Source organism: Haemorhous mexicanus, chromosome 3, assembly GCF_027477595.1.
Source record: "Haemorhous mexicanus isolate bHaeMex1 chromosome 3, bHaeMex1.pri, whole genome shotgun sequence".
Lineage (NCBI taxonomy): Eukaryota > Metazoa > Chordata > Aves > Passeriformes > Fringillidae > Haemorhous > Haemorhous mexicanus.
Window position 1 is genome coordinate 25707599 of NC_082343.1, and position 21523 is coordinate 25729121.

The 21523-nt window shown below is 35.8% G+C and overlaps 1 protein-coding gene across 1 annotated transcript in view; it reads left to right on the top strand.

Moving 5' to 3' along the window:
- Nucleotides 1-21523, top strand: part of MTA3 (metastasis associated 1 family member 3) — a 137103-nt gene that overhangs the window by 21243 nt on the left and 94337 nt on the right. Inside the window, exons 4-6 of the mRNA XM_059841159.1 lie at nt 1623-1749; nt 14716-14779; nt 15775-15892. Of these exons, the coding sequence (XP_059697142.1) occupies nt 1623-1749; nt 14716-14779; nt 15775-15892 (309 nt within the window). The remainder of the gene's footprint in view (nt 1-1622; nt 1750-14715; nt 14780-15774; nt 15893-21523) is intronic.

The window sequence follows — 21523 nt, forward strand, 5'->3', positions numbered from 1 at the left end:
GGCCTTGGCTCTGGGTAAGCTCTGCTCAACACTAACAAAAACATCCCTGTGTTATCAACGCATCCAAAACACAGCCCTATACTAGCCACTGTGAGGAAAATGAACCCTATCCCAGCCAAAACCAGCACAAACATAAACCTTTTAATATGAATTTCTATTTTTTAATTAACTATATGCCTAATTAAAAAAATGCTTCACCTTGGCATAGATTTCTTTTAAGATTTATTTACTGTCAGTATTACAGATGTCTAAATAATTCTGAATTTAGTTATAGTTTGACTTGAACCTGTACATATGCCTGGTGAGGCTGTGGGTTGTCAAGAGATGGGTGAAATTCTTGTTTTCATTTTTGTTTTCTTGCTCTCTTTCTCCACAAAACATGCCAAAACAGGGAAGGGGATGGGGGTGTCTACAGCAAGATAGACTTAAGTGGAATTGAGTTTGAAGAAGTTGATTATACCAGGGTATGTTGTTATATCACTTTTGTGAAAAGAACTATTAGAAGTGGAATGAGCTACACACAGGCATGATTAAAAAAAGTAGTAGTGTTGCATTTGGAGAGAACTGTGGTTGCTATGAGGATGCAGGCAGGCTTCAATTTGAAATAGTCTTTGTAGGTTGGTTGTAAAAATGGTTATTATTAGTAGAGTGGGTGAGGTCCTCTGTTGTAGGTAGTTACATGAAATACTATCTCGTGCTGAGGTTCTGTTGTTGAGTTTCTGAGAAACATTTTCTAAGCTACACTTGGTTTTGCAGATGATGGATAATTTACCAGGTAGAATGTTGCCAAATTTTAAAGAAGTTTTAAAGGGTCTGTATTTTTGCATCCATTATTCAGAGGGACTTTTTGCCCTTTTTGGGAAGCTGGAGGAAGTACAGATTCAAGCTCCACATGTCCCAAAAATCCACTGGAAGTTCAGTCCTCAAGATCCCAGGGTAGCTCTTTTGGAGAGCCTGACATTGTGTGACATGTTAGCAAGCAGTGGGAACGTTGCCCTTCAATTCTATATGTGACTCTTTCTAGTGTCTGCTTTTATTTCTTCCTGTCTTGCTTAAAATAGAAACAACTTTAAATCTTATTTAAATATGCAAATTCACTGCATTTGTTGTCAGTATGGAAGAAGGTTAGCATAGTGGAAGACATTAGACTTTTTCAGTTTTCTTAGACTGATTTTGCAGTCTTGTGCTTCAATTATGTTTAGTAAATTTCAGTTCATAGAAAGTGTGCTTTTCTCCAGGACTTCTGTAAAAGTTTTAGTACTAGTAATATTGGCAAGAGAAAGTCAAACCCAAAACTGGTCAGCAAGCAAGAGAAAAAAAACAGAGGAAAGAAGATGAAAAAAGAATGAGTAATGTTGACAGGATTGTTCTTAAACTGTGTGAAAGACATCAATGCGTAGTGCAGAGGAGAGGAGCATGATTTTTTAAAGGGTTGAAGTAGAAGTGTATAATTCAAAATACTTAACATTCTGTCAAGTTACATAAACTGTAGTCCTGTTAAACTCATCTTTTCTTTGAAATACTAAAGGAGGTTGCTAAGGGGTGGGGGGATGTCAAATGAAATGGCTGCAATGATGTTATGCAACACAGTTAATTTCGACCTACGCTCTGCTTCTCTGCAGAAGAAGTTGAAGAAGAGTCTGAAACTACAATTGAGGTTGATTTGACTGATAAACAGAAACATCAGTTGAAGCACAGAGAGCTTTTCCTTTCTCGCCAGTATGAGTCCCTACCAGCAACGCACATCAGGTAAGGAGTAGTAAATACAATTTCTCTGTGTGTTCTGCTGGGTGGATTGCCTGCCCATAGCCCGTCTGCTGGACTGCTACAGCCTTGCAAAAGGGTATCACTGATCCTAGCTGAGTTGGGCCAGGTTATCCCATGAACTGCTTTGGAAACACCTTTGTTTTTTCCTTCTGTTACTTGATGTTTGAGCCTTAGAAGGGACAAGAGTCTCAGAGCTCTAGCTTGCCAATTGATAGCATCAGTTGATAATTCAGTGGAAAGTCAGTCTGTTGCTGCTTTGGAAGGGCTAATTTTTTTTAATTATTCTGCTGGCCAGAGGAAGCTTGACCATTTTGTCTGCCCTGGAAAACAGCAGATGGGTTTTAAAAGGAGGCAGTGACTCATTGGTCAGATCTGCAGTTTAGGGCTGCATGCATTAAAATTAAAATTACCCCAACTTCACTAAATGTGAAGAAGTCATGACTGAGTTTGGTTAAATGTTGCAGAAGCATTTCAAGTATTGTTTTAAATTACCTTTAATGCTAATGTAGGAAGAGGCTTGCTAAAGCTCAAAGTGTTTGTCAACTTCTTTCTGTAAGTAACATTGGTTCTCACATTGTCTTCTATTTAGCAGTCAGGAAAACTTTTTTTTGTGTTGGAATGAGGGGATGATGAATCTAGAAATGGAAAAGAAATAGCACAGTGACGGGAGGAGTCTAATTTAGTGTGAAAAAAATGCATTCTTACATTACATTCTTAAGGAGTTCTCATTTTCTTATTACATCTAGCTGCCCCAAGATATTTCAGACCATAAGTGTCTAGAAGTTGCCAAAAAAAAAAAGGTGCATATTATCCAACAGGAGAAGCACATTTTATGTATATATTTATTTTCTCTCTTATTGGCAAATCACAAAATCATTGAATATTGTGTGTTGGAATGGACCCACAAACATCACTGAGTCCAGCTCCTGGCCCTGCACAGCACCATCTCCGAGTCACACCATGTGCCTGAGAGCATTGTCCAAACATTCTTAAAGTCTGCCAGGCTTGGTGCTGTGAGCACTGCCCTGGGGAGCCTGCTGCAGTGCCCAGCCACCCTGTGGGTAAAAAGCCTTTTTCTAACATCCAACCTAAACCTCTCTTGACACAATTCAGGCCATTCCTTTGGGTCCTGTCACTGGGCACCACAGAGATGAGAGGTTGCTTATCTCTCTTGCTGACAACACAAAAACTGGAAGTTGGAAATTTTTGTATTAATTTCTTGTGCTTTATTCAGCTCCTTCTTTTGACTTTGAGAAAGTCATTTAACTGTCAATTTTCTGCTGCTCCAACTATAGCATGGAGATAATAATCCTGTGCGGTTTCTTTTACTTACTTTGACATTTAGATATTGAAATAAGGTATTCTCCTTGCAGAGGGAAGATTACATAGAAGAAGTATTGTAAATGTCTTCTCACCTCACAATTCAGGGAGCAAATACAATAGAGGTTCTCCAGTACATAGTTCACAAATAAGGCAGAAAAACACGTGAATTCATAGTACATGCCACACAGCACAGCAGGCAAAAGCAGAGTGATGACTTGCATCTACTTTTCAGAACAGATGAATATTGTAGGACTGTGCTGTCATGTGTTACTAAGACCTTTAGCAGACAAATTCTGGAACAAGCTTGATGTTTCAACATTTTGAAACTGTTTTAAAAAGAAACAAGAAGGCAAACACACTGTAAGGTATTCCTGGTATTCTTTCCTTAGGTCTTTAACTTACTTGTGTTCACATTCTGTGACTCTCAGTGGTTTTCTTAACTTTTAATAATTAGCTCGTCCTCTAAAGAGGATAGAAATATTGAGGAGGTGGCACTCCTCTAGCTTTCTTCCATGAGTACTCCAGAATACTCAAGGATGAAGATATCACAGCTTCTCTGGGTGTCTGTTTTGGTGTTTGATGTCTGTTACAGTGATTTTTTTTTTTTTTTTCCTTGTCATCTATTTGGGATTTTACTTATTGAAACTTTGTCTACTACTTTGTGTCCTATCACTGCTTCTCTGAAAGGAGCCCGGTGCCACCTTAGTTATCTATCTCTTCATTAGCTAATTGAGCAAAGCAGTAGAATTTCTCCCTTTAGCTGTCATACCTTAAGAGTGAACAAATCTAATTTAATATCAGCTGCAGATGAGTTGAAAGTGTATTTTTTCCCAGGGTCAGCAACTGAGGGATACCCCCAGTAGGCAGCTGCCTGCTGGACTTTGTATCACTCACCACAGCCTTTCCAGTCTGGTGGTTTTTTCCAAGCTTGTCTGCTTGTCTAGTCCATATGCTTCCAATCTTCTTGAAGGACACTGGGACGCTGCAGGCCTTGCTGAAGTCAGGTTCAGTGACATTCTTTGCTGTCACTTGTCTGCCAAGTCAGTTGCCTCCATATAGAAAGCCAGGGGATATCTGTGCAATCAAAGCCAGGGTAGCTTCATGATGTTGGCCTTTGCTCTAAGCACTTACACTTTTAGCCCTTAGGAAAAACTGGATTTACAGGAGTAAATGGTACAATGGCATAGAGAGGAGATTGGATGTTGGAAATCAGTTCTCTCCTGAGTAAAAACATAAAAACTCAACCCCTCTGGAAGGAAGAGGAGAAAGTTCAACTTGATTTGAAGAAAATGGAGGAGATTTTTGACAGCTACAGATCTTGACCTTTTCCCAACATCTTCAGCCAAGAAAAGTATCTGAGACTAACTGCATTTTTGTTGAAATTGAAGGAGTAAAAGAATTTTACCTAAAATGTTTTTATTTAGTTTTTACTTATAAGGTTTTACTGCTTTTGTTTTGTCTTTCTTTTCTTAACTTTACCCTTTTTATGTTTTTAAAAGTGAATGGTAGAGGAAATTACACCTCCTTCCCTCCAAAAAAACCCTATCACTAAGGTTACTTTTGTTGTAGCTCACAATTCCAAATACAGTGATGTCTCATTTATACACCTGTTGTTGTTACTTCATAGTTGAACTCCAGAGTAACTACCTTGCAATAATTTATTGGGTTAGATTTCTTTGATGAGCATGTCTAATTCTGGAGCCTTTTGATCTGCAGCTCTGGGTTTTGAATAATTCTGTTGTAATCTGTTTGCTTTCGTATTAGTGAAATACAGTTCCATCCCTCATTCTGATGTTTTTATTTTCTTATATATACATTATATGCAACTGTTTTGATATGCAATTTGTTTTATTAGAAATGCTGGAATTTGTTTAGACTTTGTCTTGTCTCCCCTTAAAATTAGATGTCACTATGCCATTTCAGTAGCTTTAGGGAGCAGCAAAAGTTTTGGCATAAAAAAAGCCTGGAGAGCCAGATTTAGAAAATAATTAGAAGTGGGTAGTGTAGTAATTAAGTGTGGCAGTGGTGCCTTGTGTACAGAGTTCTTGCAGTGGAATGTGTTTCAGAAGGTGGAATTACCTAGCTTGCTCTGGAGCCACGGTGTGTGGCACAGAACCAGCTCATGTATCAGCCTGGGGTTCAAAGACAAGGCTTGTTACCTTCCTGCCTACTTGTCAAGTTACAAGTGAAATTGTTGCTCAGATGTGTGCAGTCAGTAACAGCCCACCAGTGGATTATCTCCTCCCTTCCTAATCCCTGCATAATGCAGATGCAGTTTTGCCATGCTCTGTAATCCCAGTGTCCTTGTCCTTGCCGGACTCCCTGTGCCACTCTCCTTCATTAATGTCACCCAGGGAGTGCACCCAGAGTTGGTGCAGGTGGCTCCTGTGAGCGGTGCCATCCCGGAGAGGGGCTGAGTTGAGCCAGTGCTGGGTGCTTGGGCTCTCAGAGGTTTGAGCGTTACCAAATACCTAATTTAGGAAAGGTATGAAAAGTTACGGGGTGAAGAATGGTGAAAGGTGTCAGAAATTATCTGCCAGTGTTGCAAAATTCACCATAAAATTTAGCATGTGGTAAAAGTGGGTTCTTGTATAAAAATCTGCAAATGGTTATCTTGTTGGAGATGCATTGGGTTATGAGCTTTGAGCTTTAAAATTATTTTTCATTCTTAAGCTCTCAAGTGTTACTAGGTATTAAACAGGTTTAGATTGTTGTAAAAGATGCATTTGTATCTAAGTTCATTTGTAATTGCTCTAAAGTTAAATATTTCTTATGAATTGTGTAGAAGAATTTATTTATACATCAAGGTTCATCTTACCATTTCAATATCTTAGCTTTTTTCTTTGCTTATTTGGTGTTCCAGACTTGAGGTTGGGAGGTTTTTCTTGTAAGATGATGATGATGATGATTATATTTTAAGTGTTTGGAAAGTATACATAAGCCAGGCATTCTAAGATGTCATAATAAAAGCAGGTGTGAATCTTTTGGGCTGCTTTATACAGCGATAAAAAACCTCTACCCCCCTTCAGGAAAAAAAAAAAAAAAGAAAATAATATTCTTTTTCTTGCATTTCAATTCACATATGTAGGATATCTGTACATTACATAGATGTTTGTCATAATGGGGTTTGTTCAAATAACTGCAGTAAATTTACACTCTGATGTTTAATGGGAAGTGTTTATTCAATGTGCAATTGCATAAACTAAGTGGTTTTAATGTTTTTTAGAGGATTCTATTTGTTGCTTGGCATAAACAGCAAAGTCAAGTTTTCTGTGCAGAAAAACTTTCTGAGCATTGATTCTGAAATATTCTTACATGTACCCTTTATTTTAAAAACTGACAAAACCAAGAAAAGAGCCCTCAAAATTATCTTAAAATGGTCATGGCTTGGTTTACTACTTCTGTTCCAGCCCAGAAAGCTCTTCATAAGACTTTTAAAAATGGTGATTGCATAAGATAGTTTTATTAAAAGCTGATTAATGTGACTGGGGAGAATGTGCCTGTGCATATGTGATGTTAAAGAGCATCCAAACAGTCAGATCATGACAAGATTTCTTCAATTTTTATTAAGCAATTTGTACTGTCTGCATACTTTTACATGTAAATGTACAAAAAAAAGTGTACTTAAACTTCTAAAGCACCAGTCTATAAGGATCTTGATTTCCCTCTTTTGACATTATTCTGATCATTAATGGAATTCAGAACACAGCATTAAATATATTTTTTTAAATTTTTAATTGTTTGTTTGGTGATGGTGTTTTCCTGGTGTTCTGGTGGTTGTGTTTTTGGTTTTTAAATGGTACCCTTGCTCTTTTAATCTACCCTTGGGTGGATTAAAGAAGCTTTGATTGGTACCAGTTTGTAGACATAGAAGAAAAAGTAGCTTAAGAACATGCAGTTTATAAGAAGGTGTCATGCAAACTGTAACCTTAGATGTGTTATAAATGACTCAGTTATTTGAAGTATCAATATTAGTGAGTCCTGATGAAATCATGAAGAAGAAAGAACAGCAAAAAAGAAAGTTGTGTGATACAACTAAGGTGTAGAGAAGTTATTTTTTTCTGAATGTGGGATTCCTTAACTCAAAACACAACAAATGGTCTGAAGCTCAAGACAGATATGGCAGGTCATTTTATGGTGTTACTTCTCAAGACAGAGACCTTTATAATTTAGTGGTATTAACTCGGGATTTCCAGTTTTGGCATTCCTGGCAAACTAGAGGTTTCTGCAGACGGGGTGTGTGAGTATATATACAAATTCTAGATACTTTTTAAAAGCTTACTATGATCCTTATAAGCCTGATTATTTTCTGGCATAAAGCAGACTGGATAAGGAATGAATTTGTTTTGCATAAACATGTGCTTACCTAATAATTTAGATTGTTAAGCAAGGTATTCTTCCCTTCTGGAATGATTTTATTTGGAGCAAAGAGACTTTTGAAGCATGTCTGACTATTTTCTTCTTTTTTTCCCTCTTCCAGTAATATTCAAATTATTCTTACCTGAATTAAAATGAAAATTCAGTTCAGGACAGAATCCTGTTTTCATATGTGGTCAATAGCCAGTACTAGTAACAGTGTAAGAAAAAGTGTATTTATCAGTGGAAAACTGTCACATAAATATCTGAACATCAGTACATATTTCTCTGTAGTATTCTCTGTATAATTACAAAGTAGGAGCCTTTCATAGGGTGCAAAACTTTTACTTTCTGTTGCTTGGAGTGGTGTGTGTTGCTTCTGAGCTGGGCAATTTGTAATGGATGTGATGATCTTAAAGGTGTTCTCCGACCTAAATGGTTTAATCAATGTATGGAAAATCATTCCTAACCAGCTTCCTGTGGTTTTGTTCAGTTCATGTGCATCACTGCTGCTGTGCTAAAAGGCAACAATTCTTTTACTTTTTAGCATGAATTAATCCCTAGGGAGAAAATATCAATCACTTGAGTTTGCAACAGTGCAGTTTTCAGTTTACAGAAAGTACATCTACAATAATGCTTGTTTTGAGATACCACAATATGTAGTTTTACTGTGGTCACATTGAGAAAATGTTTACCTTTCAATTACTTTTAAATCCATATCAGCTGGGCACGATTGCTTCAGGAGACTGTCTGTAAATCTTACCAATTTGGAGTGCACAAAATTAGCACTCCAGCTCAAATTAAAATTAAAACTCTGAAGTTTTTGACTAAAAGCCACATGCAGTATCAAAATCCTGGGCCATCCATCCATATGATCTATGCACATCTTTAGATGCCAGGCATTTACTAGTTCACTTAGATGTGCATAAATTAGTTTGCTGTGCATTCTGTTTTTGATTTTATTTGATCAAGTGTGTCTTAATCAGATAATACCAAATTTATTGATTTATCTTTTGGCCACAGATACACAATCTTGTATTCTTTAGAAGATTGTTATTATTTTGTCAGAGGCACAGATCCCAGTAGTAGTCACCTATCAAATATTTTTTGGTTTTTGTTTGGGTTTTCCTCCTCCTGTTTGAGATGGCTCTGTAAATGGGCAGAGACAGTCTGGAGCCAATTAATTATAAGCCAATACAATGCAGATTTTTTTGGTCAGTTCTAGATATTGATTGAATATTTTAAAAGTCAGATTGTAGTTAGGGATCTATTATAGGTTTAAATCAGTATGATGATTTTTTTTGTTTGTTTTTAGTGTCCTGCAATAGCTTGCTCCACAGTTGATCTCTTTGCAGTCTGTAGAACTTGAAATTTGCTATAAAGACATTGGTATATGTCTGTCAGCACATTCTGTGCCCCTTAAATTGTGCTTCAAAGTAAAATACACAAGTACTCCTAGTGCTGCCTGTGACTGGGGAATCAATTTCATATAATTAGTAGAAGCTCTTTGGACCCCGCAGTTCCCACTCTGTGGTTTGGTGATCATCATTGCAGAGTAGGCTGCTTGTAAGGGATCAAGACTTGGCTCAAAGTGGTGTTTGATTGGAAATCTTCAGAACACTTTCTCATTTAAGACAGTTCAGGGAAAAAAGTGTTGTTATTTCAGGTAGCTCTCTCCTCCTTAACTCAATATTTGTATCTTTTCCCCCCCTTTTCTCCCTTTATGCTGGATATGGGAAAGATTAGTCTGGAGTTCTACTCCTGCACCTGCTCCTTTCTATCCCTCTTCATTATGTACCTTCATTTGAGTTTAATCTCTGATTGCTGTTGAAGTAACAGCATATGTTAAAATCAAATCAGATGTTTCTCACCAGCATAATATTTCCTAATATTCTTTCCTGTTATTTTATTCTCAGACTGTCTAGCTAGTGACTCATGCTTCTGCGTTCCAAATGTCTACTGAGACACCAACATTTCTTGATGCAGATCATCAAGATACAATTGGTATATATTTGTACAAAATTATCCAACATAATTCTGTTGTTTTCAGGAGGGCAATTGATAATTGTTATTTCCAAGTCTCTGGGGCCGTGCCTGCACATGTGGTTTTCTTTCTTCAGCTTGTATCTGAATTAGCAATGCATATAAAATTTCATTGACTTGGTGGGAACCCAGAGCAATGAGTTCTGAGAGTTCTTGCACTGCATCATTGTCACCCAGGCTACATCTCCATTCCAACAGGAGATTTTGTTTTCGTGGTACTGAACCCATGAAGGTGCCTTTTCCTGTCTTATCATTTATACTAGTTAAAGGGCAGCAGGTATTTTGTTTCTTGTAATTTCTTTGTGTAATTTTTTTTTTTTGCATACTTCCTCTTCCAAGAAATCTATATTTTAAAAAGTTAGCATCTCGTGGGCTGTCTTACTCATCTGGTGAAAACATGAAGAAATAGCCTGCAAGAACAGCAGAACTGGAATTGTAGAGGCTTCCTCTGGTATATAAGTTAGGGCTGAAATGATGAGGCAGTTGCTGTCTTAATTTTGATAGTTTTAAAATATAAGTGTTTGCATCAGCTTTTTAAAATTTTCATAAAGATTTTAATCTATACTTTTGATTACTTTAAGAAAAAGCTTATTAAAGAGCAATTCCCTAGACAGTGCAAACAAGAAGGCATTTCATTCTATCTTCTGGGCAATTTGGTATTTTGGTCTAGGTTGTTTAACCAGAATTTATTGAAATCTTTTGATAACATTGTCTGGTATAATAACCTTGGTACAACTTTTTTTCATGCTACTTAAACTCTTGAGCTGGTTATCATCATCTTTTGCCTTCATTGTAACAGATTAGTAAGGGCAGTCTTGTCCTTTTCTCATCTGAATACTGATTGTTGTCACATTCTTGTCTGAAATAAGTTCCTACATGTTTTTCATTCCTCTACTGGATCTCACTTAAACATGCCATGTTTTTATCTTTAGTTTTCAAGATCTCTTAGGTCTTACCTCAGCTTACTCTCTGAAATCTGTCCTTCAGGACTGGTATGGTAACTGACATCTCACACAGAGTGTTGATTTTCATGAGTTCCATATTGACTTGTCCAAGACAGTCTGACTTTTGAGTGTCTCACAAAGCTGTCACTTATTTCTTAAAATTTAATTCTCCTTTTCTTTGTTCAACCTCCCACCCATCCCAGGAAAAATAGTTCCATAAAACAAGGGTGGGGGGGGAGGGGGAATAAATCCTTATGTTCCCTGCCATGAGACTTCTATCTACCATGATAACTGGTATTTCTTAACATTTCCTTATAATCCTCATCATGTCTCTGTGCTTTGAGGTTTTGGCTGTAGATGGTTAGAGTTTTGGTTTTGGGACTGTATGGTCCTGGGTTTCTGTAGGGCTGTTGAAGAAATCCTTTCCTACAACATCATTGAGGCACTTTAGAACTAAAGTTTTGAGGTTTTTTTCTGGAGAGAGTGTGAGTCTCATTTCTGTATTGTAACAGAAGGGCTTCCCTGAGGTATGGAGGTAGGCTGTAGGTGTGGAAAAATAGCTTGTCAGGCATCCCTTAGCTGATGGGTGTAAATGATCAGAAATTGTCATGTCAACTCACTGGTGAAGTCACCTGGAACATACCAAAAAAATTTACAAGCATACAAAAGCTTCTAACAAATGAGAGTGAAGGAAGGCGTAGCATGTGAAAAGAGCTTTCACATGATTAATGCTTTAAAGAAAAAAAGTTATGAGTTGTGGCTCTGATTACTAGGACAGGAGAAGAAATTGAATCCTAAGTGGTTTATATGATAGAAGCTGGCAATACCATGAGCATATATTTATAGGTGAGTTTTATTGTCTCCTTTTACTGCAAGACCTCTAAATTACTTTTTGTTGCTGGCTGATTTAATTATATAATAAGTTTTGTTGGCATTGTTGTCAGCTCAATGGAACAACTCTTTATTTGTGACCAGTTTAAATATGAAGTACATCTAAGAGCAGGAAGGATTCTGAAGGCACAACTTAATCTCATCGAAATCAAGTTTTAATGAAGACATAAAAGCTAACTTACTTTTTTGGTTCCTGTTATTTGTACATTGCTGAGGTTGCTTAAACTTTCCTTCAACATTTCTCCAAGATAAATTTTGCCTAATTCTGAAGGAGGTCCGTACCAATTTTCTGAATATTTTTAATTTGAGAAAAAGGTCAAAACCAGACATGTCATCTTAACATTGAGACCTTCTGATGCTGTTACCCAATAATTCACCTTGATGATGCCAGTTAAGTCAAGAATGCTGCTTGTTGGAAGAATACAGCTTAAATCAGAGAATGAGAGTTACATTAGAGGAGGAAGGTTTCATATGTGGAAAAAATAGTAGACAACTCTTTATTTATTTATTTTTGTATTTTTTTAAAACTGGGCAATTCTTTGTAATTTTTACCTGAGTTCCATTTAATGATGCATTTCAGGCAGGAGACTCCAACAGAACAATGAACGTGTGACATTGTATGCCACTAATCTAAATAATACTTAAAATCAAGACAGTAGGATTTCTGAAAGAAGAGAGTATAATTTTATTTTGGTGTGTAACTGATTTTATAATCTGCTAAATGCAGCACAGACTCTCATTTGTTTTTGTAGGTAGCTAGCTCCCCCTTTCTTTTCTTTGTCTAGTTTGGAAATGTCAGAATGTATGATGTTATATTGATTTTTTTATTTGATATAGCTCTATCTTTCACAATTATCTTGAATAATTTAAAAACATTAAGGAATAAAGCTTCAGAATGCTCTAAGGAGGAAAATATTATTGTTAAATTCAGGGAAGCTATGGGTTCTCAGATACATCCCTTAAAAATCTAACTCCCAAGTTGTGTTGTAACGTGGTTTAAATGACATTAACTTTTTCTCTAGGACATTTGATTATTAGTATTGAAGAATGGGTTAAAAATGCAGTAGTGGTTGGACAATATTAAGGGACATATGACTGCAATTCAACATTCACTTCAGTTCTTACCTTAGCATCCGTGATTGAGGGGTGCTCAATGTTCATGCTGCAATGAACTAGATGCTCAGTTCAGTCCAGCAGAGCTCTTGCAACTATACAGAGAAGCTTTTCCTCTGATGGGAGAGGAGAGGAGGAGTTATAAAAACAGTAGGCTTTTATGAATTTGGTAAAGATTCTAAATCTGAATGTTAAGTATTGCAGGGTTCTAGATTACAGAAATGGGTAACTATTATATAGAGAATGGAAAGTAGAAAGACTTCTGTAATTTACCTGTTTTCAAACATGAGTTTTGTTGTTGTTGTATTTTTATTTTAGTACCTACTGTAGGTCTAGTGCTGTCTACACAGAGACACAAGACCATGCAAGAGGACATATATGTGTACAAAATGTTGCCTCTGTGTGACTCCAGCCATCAGATGGTTAAAGTGCTGTATGAAGAAATCTAGCACCAAATAGAAACTCACTCACTTAGAAGACATGCTGCAGGGACTAATCTTGTATCTTAATGAAATAAAATGAATTTTTTAGTGGACCACCAATAAAAAATGAGGTTGGTCAATAAAATACTTTTGCAGTCACGATGACAGTGGAGCAGTGAATGCCTCTGTGATAATTGAAGATAAATAAGGCCTGGGTGTAGTGGAGAGAGAGGGCACACTTGAGCACTACGAAATAGAACCAGACTGGAAAGGTGGACTTCTGGTTAGCTTTTCACACAAAAAAACCCCAATAAAATATTAAAATAAAGTTGGAAAACTGACTTCATGTTACAACACAAATAATTTTTAGAAGTGAATGCTCTGGAATTATCAAGGCCAAAAGCTTGAAGAAAACCTTCAAAGAGGGACATGATGGGATATCCAGAAGGTTTCCTACTTCTCTGCTGCAGGAGGATTTTTCTGAGCTGTTGTGTATTGTGGTCAGACTTTTCTTCCCCTTCTTCCTATTTTACTTGGCTGATGTGGTTCTCCTGGCAGGTATGACAATGAAGAGAAATTCAGGACAGTAATGTGTGACTTGCCCCCCTTTCCCAGGATGTGCAGTGGCAATGAATAAGACATTAGCTGGGTATGTTCACTTAATGATCAGCCATTAGCAATTGGCTTCTAATGCCTCTGGTTGAGCTTAGAGTCAGCACTCCCTGACAGAATAATTTTACAACAACCATTTTGGTGTTATCTTAAAATCAAGAAGGTCTCTGCAAACAAGTACTCTCTCTCTGTGTGTTCTGTCTGTTCCATGAGGGTAGATGGGAGATGGGCACATTTCCTGTAGCTGGATGTATAAGGCCACAGGAACCTCCTGGCAAATACCAACTAAACTGAGTAAAACTTTAGTGCATGAAATACAAGGTGCTGTATGTAAGGGGTAATAAATATACCTTCATATATATATATATATATACACACAAACATATATATATATAAAAATGGTAGTTCAGTTGTAGATTATAATATAAGATGTGGGTTGCTAGCAAGGTGATTCAGCACACTTAATATTTTTCATCCACATCCATGAGTGCTTCTTTAAAATACCATTTGTTGAAAATAACTCTGCAGGTTACTTGCAGAGAAGTTGGAGAAAGAGAAATTTGAGGCAAGACAATGCTGGGGGAGATGGGATGAAAAGGGGAGGAAGGTGGTGGGGTCCAAGTCCCATTGCATTGACTGCTTATGTTACAGTGGGCAGGTCTATACCACTGCACAGAAGTGTGATCATCAGCATTTTAATGTGGGCATAGAAGAAAGTAATGGAATTCCATGATTCATTATTAAAAATGCTTCCATTCAAAAGAGAAAAGTGCTTTGTTTTACAGCCTTAAAAGTAAAGCCTTATATTTCCAGTTTGGGTAATTTGTTTTCAAACTATACACTGAATTTACTGGAGATAAGTCACTTGGAGGTGATGTTGCTATAATCCAGGCCTTTTTGTTAATTGTGTGTTTATTTATTGTTTGCCATTGTACCTCTTCTCTTTTTTGCCTTTCCATTACTGAAATTATTTCCCAGTTTGATGGAATTCCAATGTATTTGAATGCTTGGATCAGTACTGCCGTTCGTTTTGTTGCTTTTATGTTAATTTTGGTATTATTAAAGTATGGCAATGTTCATTTTTATATATTTTCATCTTTTTATCTTTTTATACTTTTAGTGTGGAAATTTAAAGTATATCTAGATTGTTCTGAAAACAATCTAGAGTAAGTTACTGGTAAGTAACTCTTTATTTGAAATCTGAACTTTTTACAAAGTAACTATTCTTTCTTATGTTTGTGTAGGGGAAAATGCAGCGTTGCACTTCTGAATGAGACAGAATCTGTGCTGTCATACCTGGAGAAAGAGGTAATTGTGATTTCTCTTCAAGTAAATATTAGGATAAGTTTATTTTTCTTTCTGTATTTTTAACGAATGGGCAAACAATACTTTGAAAATCATATCTTGGATGATAGGTTAGAAAAATGATGTTCACAACACTGATTTAAACAATATTATTGGATAAAAATTTAATTGACACACTTAAATTATAGGTTTATTATGAATCTGTTTGTATTTATAAAATAATTAATTTCAAGTAATTAATATGACATCTTACAGATGAAAATATAGAGATGTTTTCTTGTAGCAGATACTGAAGGAGGAATTCACATGGTGCTTTTTTTTCCTCCTTATTTTTCCCTTTTATTGTATGGAAAGTATCTCCTCATCTTCCTCTGGAAGATACTTAGGATTCTTAGCTTTACCAGAGAATTTGAAAGATTGCAAAATACCTTTAAAATAAACATATTTTTCTTTTAATATAATATCAGAAAGGCAATGTTTTCTAACTGAAATTAGCATGTCTTTATTTTTAAATTTCTACACCAAATCACTGCTAACCAGTAAAAATATTTTTGAAAGCAGGACTTGGCCTGTACTTATGTGACTATGCCACATTTGCCAGTGCTATTTTAGTGCCTGAGAAGGGTTTACACAGACAGTGTTTTTTTTTTTTTTTTGAGATTAATTTATAATGGAAAGTCAGTATGGTTGGGATACTTATGAGGGCAAACTTGTTAAATTCAGTAAGCATTTAACGTCAATTCTCTTCAAATCCATTGATATACTTTTGTGTATGGATCTTTTCATTATTGCTCTGTTCTGAAGTCCTAACAATGAGAAAAGTCATAATTAGCCTTTTAAAAGCACTCATGAAACATCTGTATTATATAAAATAATGATTTATGTACCAAACCTGTGTTCTGTAAAGTATGCAAATTTCCAAATGGAAGGTGTTACAAATTTGCAAACCTAATTTTAAAAATTATTATGCTGTTACAAATATGTCTCTTTTTTTTTAGGATACTTTTTTTTATTCGCTGGTGTATGATCCATCATTGAAAACACTTTTAGCAGACAAGGGAGAAATCAGAGTGGGGCCTAGATATCAAGCAGATGTGCCAGACATGCTTGTGGAAGGTAAATACTGATCTCTGAGTAGTGAAAAAAATGAAAGTTCTCATATTGCATTATTGCTCATGCTGACTTTCTGAACTAAGCTAATACATAGAGGCAGACAAAGTAAGATGGTAGGTCTGAGGAAATCCATGAACACCAGTAGATCTTCTGGAAAAAGAAAGGATACATGAATAGCTGTTGAAAATATGTTCATTTCCAGTCTGTGCATAGGCATTTTATATTTGTTTATTTAATTATATGGTCTGGTTAGTTATTTAACATAGGCTGCATTGAAAAAAGATGTTAAGGACCAACCCATTTGTAAAATATTGATACTGTAGTAAAACAATTGGAAAAGATATTTCTTTCCCTTTTAAAGCAAACAATGCATAGAGAATTCGGGTCTTTGTGTCTTATTTCAAAATATTGCCTCTTTTAAAGCATCTTGTCTGTTTTGTAGCAGGGTTGAAACAACTCCTTCTAGCCTTGGCATAGCTTTAAAATCACTGTTGTTTTTTAAATTTTATTTTATTTATTTATAACCTAGCACAACTACCTATGCCTCTTTTGCTACATAAAACTATTATTTTAAATAACCTTTCAAGTAAAATAATTATTTAATATTTGGATCATGTTTAAGAAGCATGAGTAACTGTGTCTTGTCATGTTTACAACCGTATTTGCTAATTAAATTTTAAAAAAAGAAAAATGTTTCTTCGGAAGTATCTAGATTTAGATACGGTTTTCAAGAGTCACGGTATTTATTCTTTAAAAAGAGAGGATTATGCTAGAACAGCATCACTTGCAGTAAGTCCAAGGAGTTCTGAATGCCCCAAATATGTTTATTTGTAACCTTAAATGTTGTATTTTCTATTCATCATGATCTACTTTTTTTTTTTTTTCTGCTATACTTTTACTTGAACAAAACCCCCTATTATTTCTAATTTCCACAGACCTTATTTAATAAATATATGAAACAAGAATAATTTGATTTCTGGCAAGTGGCAGGTTGTTTTACAATGACTGCTATTTAATAGATCACCTGCACTATTATTCTGACTTTTTGTTTAATAACCAGAAATAGAGTATAGGAAGTCACTTCAGGTTTGTTTATAAAATGTACAGACTTGTTTCAGAACAGGTTTATGAATAGATTATGATCCACTGCTATTCTTGCTGTAAAATGTACCTGCCATAGGGAAAAAATAGTCCTGTAGATGTTCATATGCTCAGGAGGAAAGCTTGCCAGAGGGCTCAGGTGAAAATGGCTGTCTCAGTGTGTGTGAAAGGCAACTGGGAAGTTCTGATCTGATTCCCGAGTACCTGGTTGAACTGTAGGGTTTTTAGGATAAGCTAGGGTTGTCTGCCAGGCTGGAAGTATTTTTCTACTGAATTCTTCTTACTTAAATTTCTAAAGACAGAGGTTAATTAGTTAATTATGAAATAGTGAATATTAAATAAAAAGGAAATTTTTTTCTGTTCAAGTTTTACTTATTTAATTTTTTTCTAAAGTTAAAATCCACATTCATTTAAAATAAAGTTACCAAGTTCTTCTGGAGCTTAATGTTTTGAGTTAAGTCCTTGGTTTAGTTGAAATGAGTAGATAATCTCTCTTGTACATCATGAAGATGGGATTTCACTGTGTGTTACTGTCTTCTTTTCCTCACACCCCACTAACCCCCAAAATGCAATAAGTGGTGCAGTCTTCTTGCTGCTTTCAGTAGGAAATGATAATCCATCAGAGTGGGAAGCACGAGGCTGCCCACAAATCAAGGATCTCTTGGTACGTGGAGCACTTGAGCTGCTCGGTTGGATTAATCTGCACCTATTTCAAGTGGCTGCTGGAAAAAAGTGTTTGGTTTTGGGAGGATAAAAATATCTAAATTATGGTAGCTTGGACTGATTTTTTTCTAAATGTTTCCATAGCTCTGTGACCTCCAAGGAAAAACAAAAGATGGTTCAGCTGTTGTTGTGTCTTTATGTAAGCTGACAGCCTGGAAGTTAATCCATTCACTGTCAAGGCTTTTCTTTCATAAAACAAATCTAAACAGTGTTTAAGATTAATAGATTAGTGAAGTTCTATTTGAAAATGATGAGATTCTGAAAAGATTTTTTTGTCTTCATGTACATTTTTCAGCCTGTAATGTTAAAAGTGGCTAGTGATCTGTATCTCCAAATTGTTATGCTCTAATGGGTAACTCTTTAAAAGTGTAGAGCTGTCACCTGAAGTTTAAAGAGAGAATTTAGGCAACATCTTGTCAGTTCAGAAAAATCAGAGTTTATATCATCTAATAATAGTATTATTAGATGATTTCAAATAAAAAGCATTCCTGAATTTGTTCACACATAAAACTTCTTCAGTAATCTAAAGAAAGAATACCTTTCTGAAGGTGGTTGGTAGGCATATTTTATATTTACAGAAAATCCCCCAAACAAACAAACAAGCAAAAATATAAATGAATCAAAGATTCACACACTGTCAGTTGTTTTATTTTCAAAGGTACTGGCATATCAATCCAATCCAAAAAAGTAAAGACAGTTCAGATTAGCTTTCAGAAGGCCAGTCACAACATAGCTGAAAAGTAAAAAGAAGTTCGACAAACATGAAATTGATTTATTGTAAATACAGTGATGAATTCTGGCAGATTAAAAATTCAAATTGCTTGCACTTTCTCCATACTGTGATAACTTATGCTTTATCTGAATAGACCATGGTGGTTTTGTTTTGATTTTTTTTTTTTTTTTTTGGTGCATATTTGACAACTGTGTGTGATTTTTGAAGAATAGATTTTTTTCCTTACATTGATATTGCCATTTTTGCATCCTTGAGTAAAACATACTGCAAACCCAGGTGATTAGGTCAAACTTTGGATAATGCTGCATACCTGCTTCTCCCTGCCCCACAGGTGTATTGGATAATTTTATATTGCTCTTTAGTTTTTGAAACAAAAAGAGCATCTACTTTCAAAAGACTAAAAGGTTTATTAAAATCAAGATGCTTGATAAAGTCTTCCAGATTCAACTGTTGTCTGTTTTTCCACTTTGAGATATGTTGAATCATAAATCCTTTACACAATTGCAGTAAACAAATGTAAACAAAGTTTAAATTTGGTTGAAAATGCGTAAGCCTTGTAAATCCATGCCACTTTTGTTTGTAATGGTGTAGCTAAATCACTTAGATCACACATTTAGTGAAGACTGTAACTTTGGAGAAAGACCAGAGCAGATTTCTTTCCAGTGTCTTCCGACTTTTGTTGACACCATTCTTGGGAGTAAAAGTTGTCAGATTTGAATGATTTTATGGTTGTGTGAAGTCTTTCGTCCCCCCAGTGCCAAGTGTTACAGTCTGTCTATACTCTAGTTTGAAGATTTTTAGAGTCTTTTTAGTTGCTTTAAATATGCTGATCGAGAGGAGACTGTTCTACAGCATTGACTGAAATTCTGGCTAGCAGGATACTGGAGAATCTCCTTTCTTTGTTTTAACAACACATTCTCCAGTGGCTTATTCCGTGGATGGAGCAGCTTGTTTCCACATCTGTTCCCAGCACGGGGTAACATTCCTCTCCTCTGTGTAGAGCAAGAATAAAAAGGTTTATCTCTGAGAATCAAAGCATGAATTTGGGCAAGGAGTGTCTTGTTTCTGTGGAGCAGCCCTACTTCTCAGTACAGGAGCAAGGTTCTCTGCATGTGATGGCCAGAAGCTGCTGTGTGGTGCACTCACCTACAGTATTTGGTCAACAACTTGTAAAATCTGTGACTAGTAACTTCAATAAACAAAGCTAAAAGCCCTAAAAAGTCAAGAACAAAACCCTATACAGTGTTGGTTTAGGCAAGTCATTATTATTATTGTTACTTGGTTACAAGGCATACTTTCATTAATTGCTCTGAATATGATCAAATTGTTGTCACCTTCAACTAGGAGATTTTATTTAGTCATGTTTTGTGTACAGGGAGATTGCACCCAGGCAAACTAGTTTAGATTCTTGGTAGACTTTTATATAACATTGATTCTTACTTGTCTCACAGCTTTAAAATCCAAATGTTTCTAAAATTTAAATGTCTCATGCAATGGAATAACTGATGCAGTGACAGGTTGTTTTACATGGTTGGCTAAAAAAGCAGAGAAAGAGAGAGAAAAAGTGCTAGCATGGCATTAGGGATATAGTTTATAAAGTAGGATAAAAGAATGGGAGAAATGGGAAATCTTTTTGGTCTGTAGCAGTTCTTCTAATGCATTGTTTTTCCTGACACATGCCTGTGCTGCTCTTTCTGCCTCATGCATGCCATCATAGGCCTAACTGCAGCTGTCACACAATTTAAATGCATTTGCACAAAATAAAATGCATGACAGCTTAGCTAAACAAAGACAATTGAAGTCATGTTGCAAATAAGGAAGCCAATTGTTTACAGTAACCTCGTTGGCCAAATCAGTAATTTCTTAAGTAATGCTTACTTTCATTCATTCATGGTGTTGTGAATCAAGTGGAAAGGCTACAACCAAGTCAAAAAAAGGTCTTCTGTCTGTCAAATCTCTATTAAAACTTCCAAAGCAAAGGATATTTTCTAAACAAATGAAACAAGAAATTTTATCATGACTGCATTATAGTCATGATATGTAATCTAGTGAAACTGTCTGTAGTAATTCTCTGGCAAAAAATATCCCAACCAAGCAATTGTATTTTTGAGAAAATTATTACAATTTGGAATAACAGTTTCCTGTTATTTTTTAAAAAAGTAATTTATCAAAATAAATTTTTTCTGATGTTGCATTTGATTTTGTATACCAGGATGTGATAGAACAGTGTGGTGCTAGGCAATGTAAGATGTTTAAGTGTTGAAAGCAGGATTTTCAAAAAACCACCCCAGCAGTGAGGAAGGACCATGCTGAATCAGACCATCAGCTGTTTATCCCTGAAGGAAATCTTGTTACTTGGGGTTTACTAGTTTCCTTAAAAGTTGTTTAAAGCATATTAGAAATCCAGTAGGCTGTCACCTTGAGCTTCCTCATGAACCTCTGTGATCCTTTTTCAGTACTTCAGGATTTTTCTTTATGAAAAGCCTGTTGACCACTGTGTCTTGGTTGCAATTTTGATTAATTTGGCTAGCATGGTTGTGAGCCTTGACTGTGCTCAGTTGCCCACATTTTTTCTTTAGCTCGAATTCCCTCCTTCACACCCTAGGTATAACACAGCTTGGTTTGAGCTCATGTATCTCGATTAGTAGCTGTTGTATTCCTGAGATCCTGTAGAAATCTGGAGAGGATTGTTGTCCAAATCAAGTAGCTCGTTAGTGTACATAGTATAATTGTTCTCTAACCTCTCTTATAGATGCATCATTTTAAGGTGGATCTTTTAGATCTCTCATTGTGCATGTGAACCTGTCCAGTCATCACAAATGCAGAAAGTTAATTTGATTTCTCTTCCAACAATTAATTTGAATTTCTCTTCCAACTATTAATTTGAATTTCTCTTATTTGCTTCCTTTTTAAATAGATGACATTGTCAGTGTCTTGGACTCTTTATAGACCTTTTGACTCTATTGATGGTCTGAGAAGACTTTAGTCATTTTAAGGCCCTCTGAAATTTGGACAATGTTGTAGCAAATAGGAGGATAAAAGAAAAGTGACAAGAAAAAATTAGCCCCACATCTAGT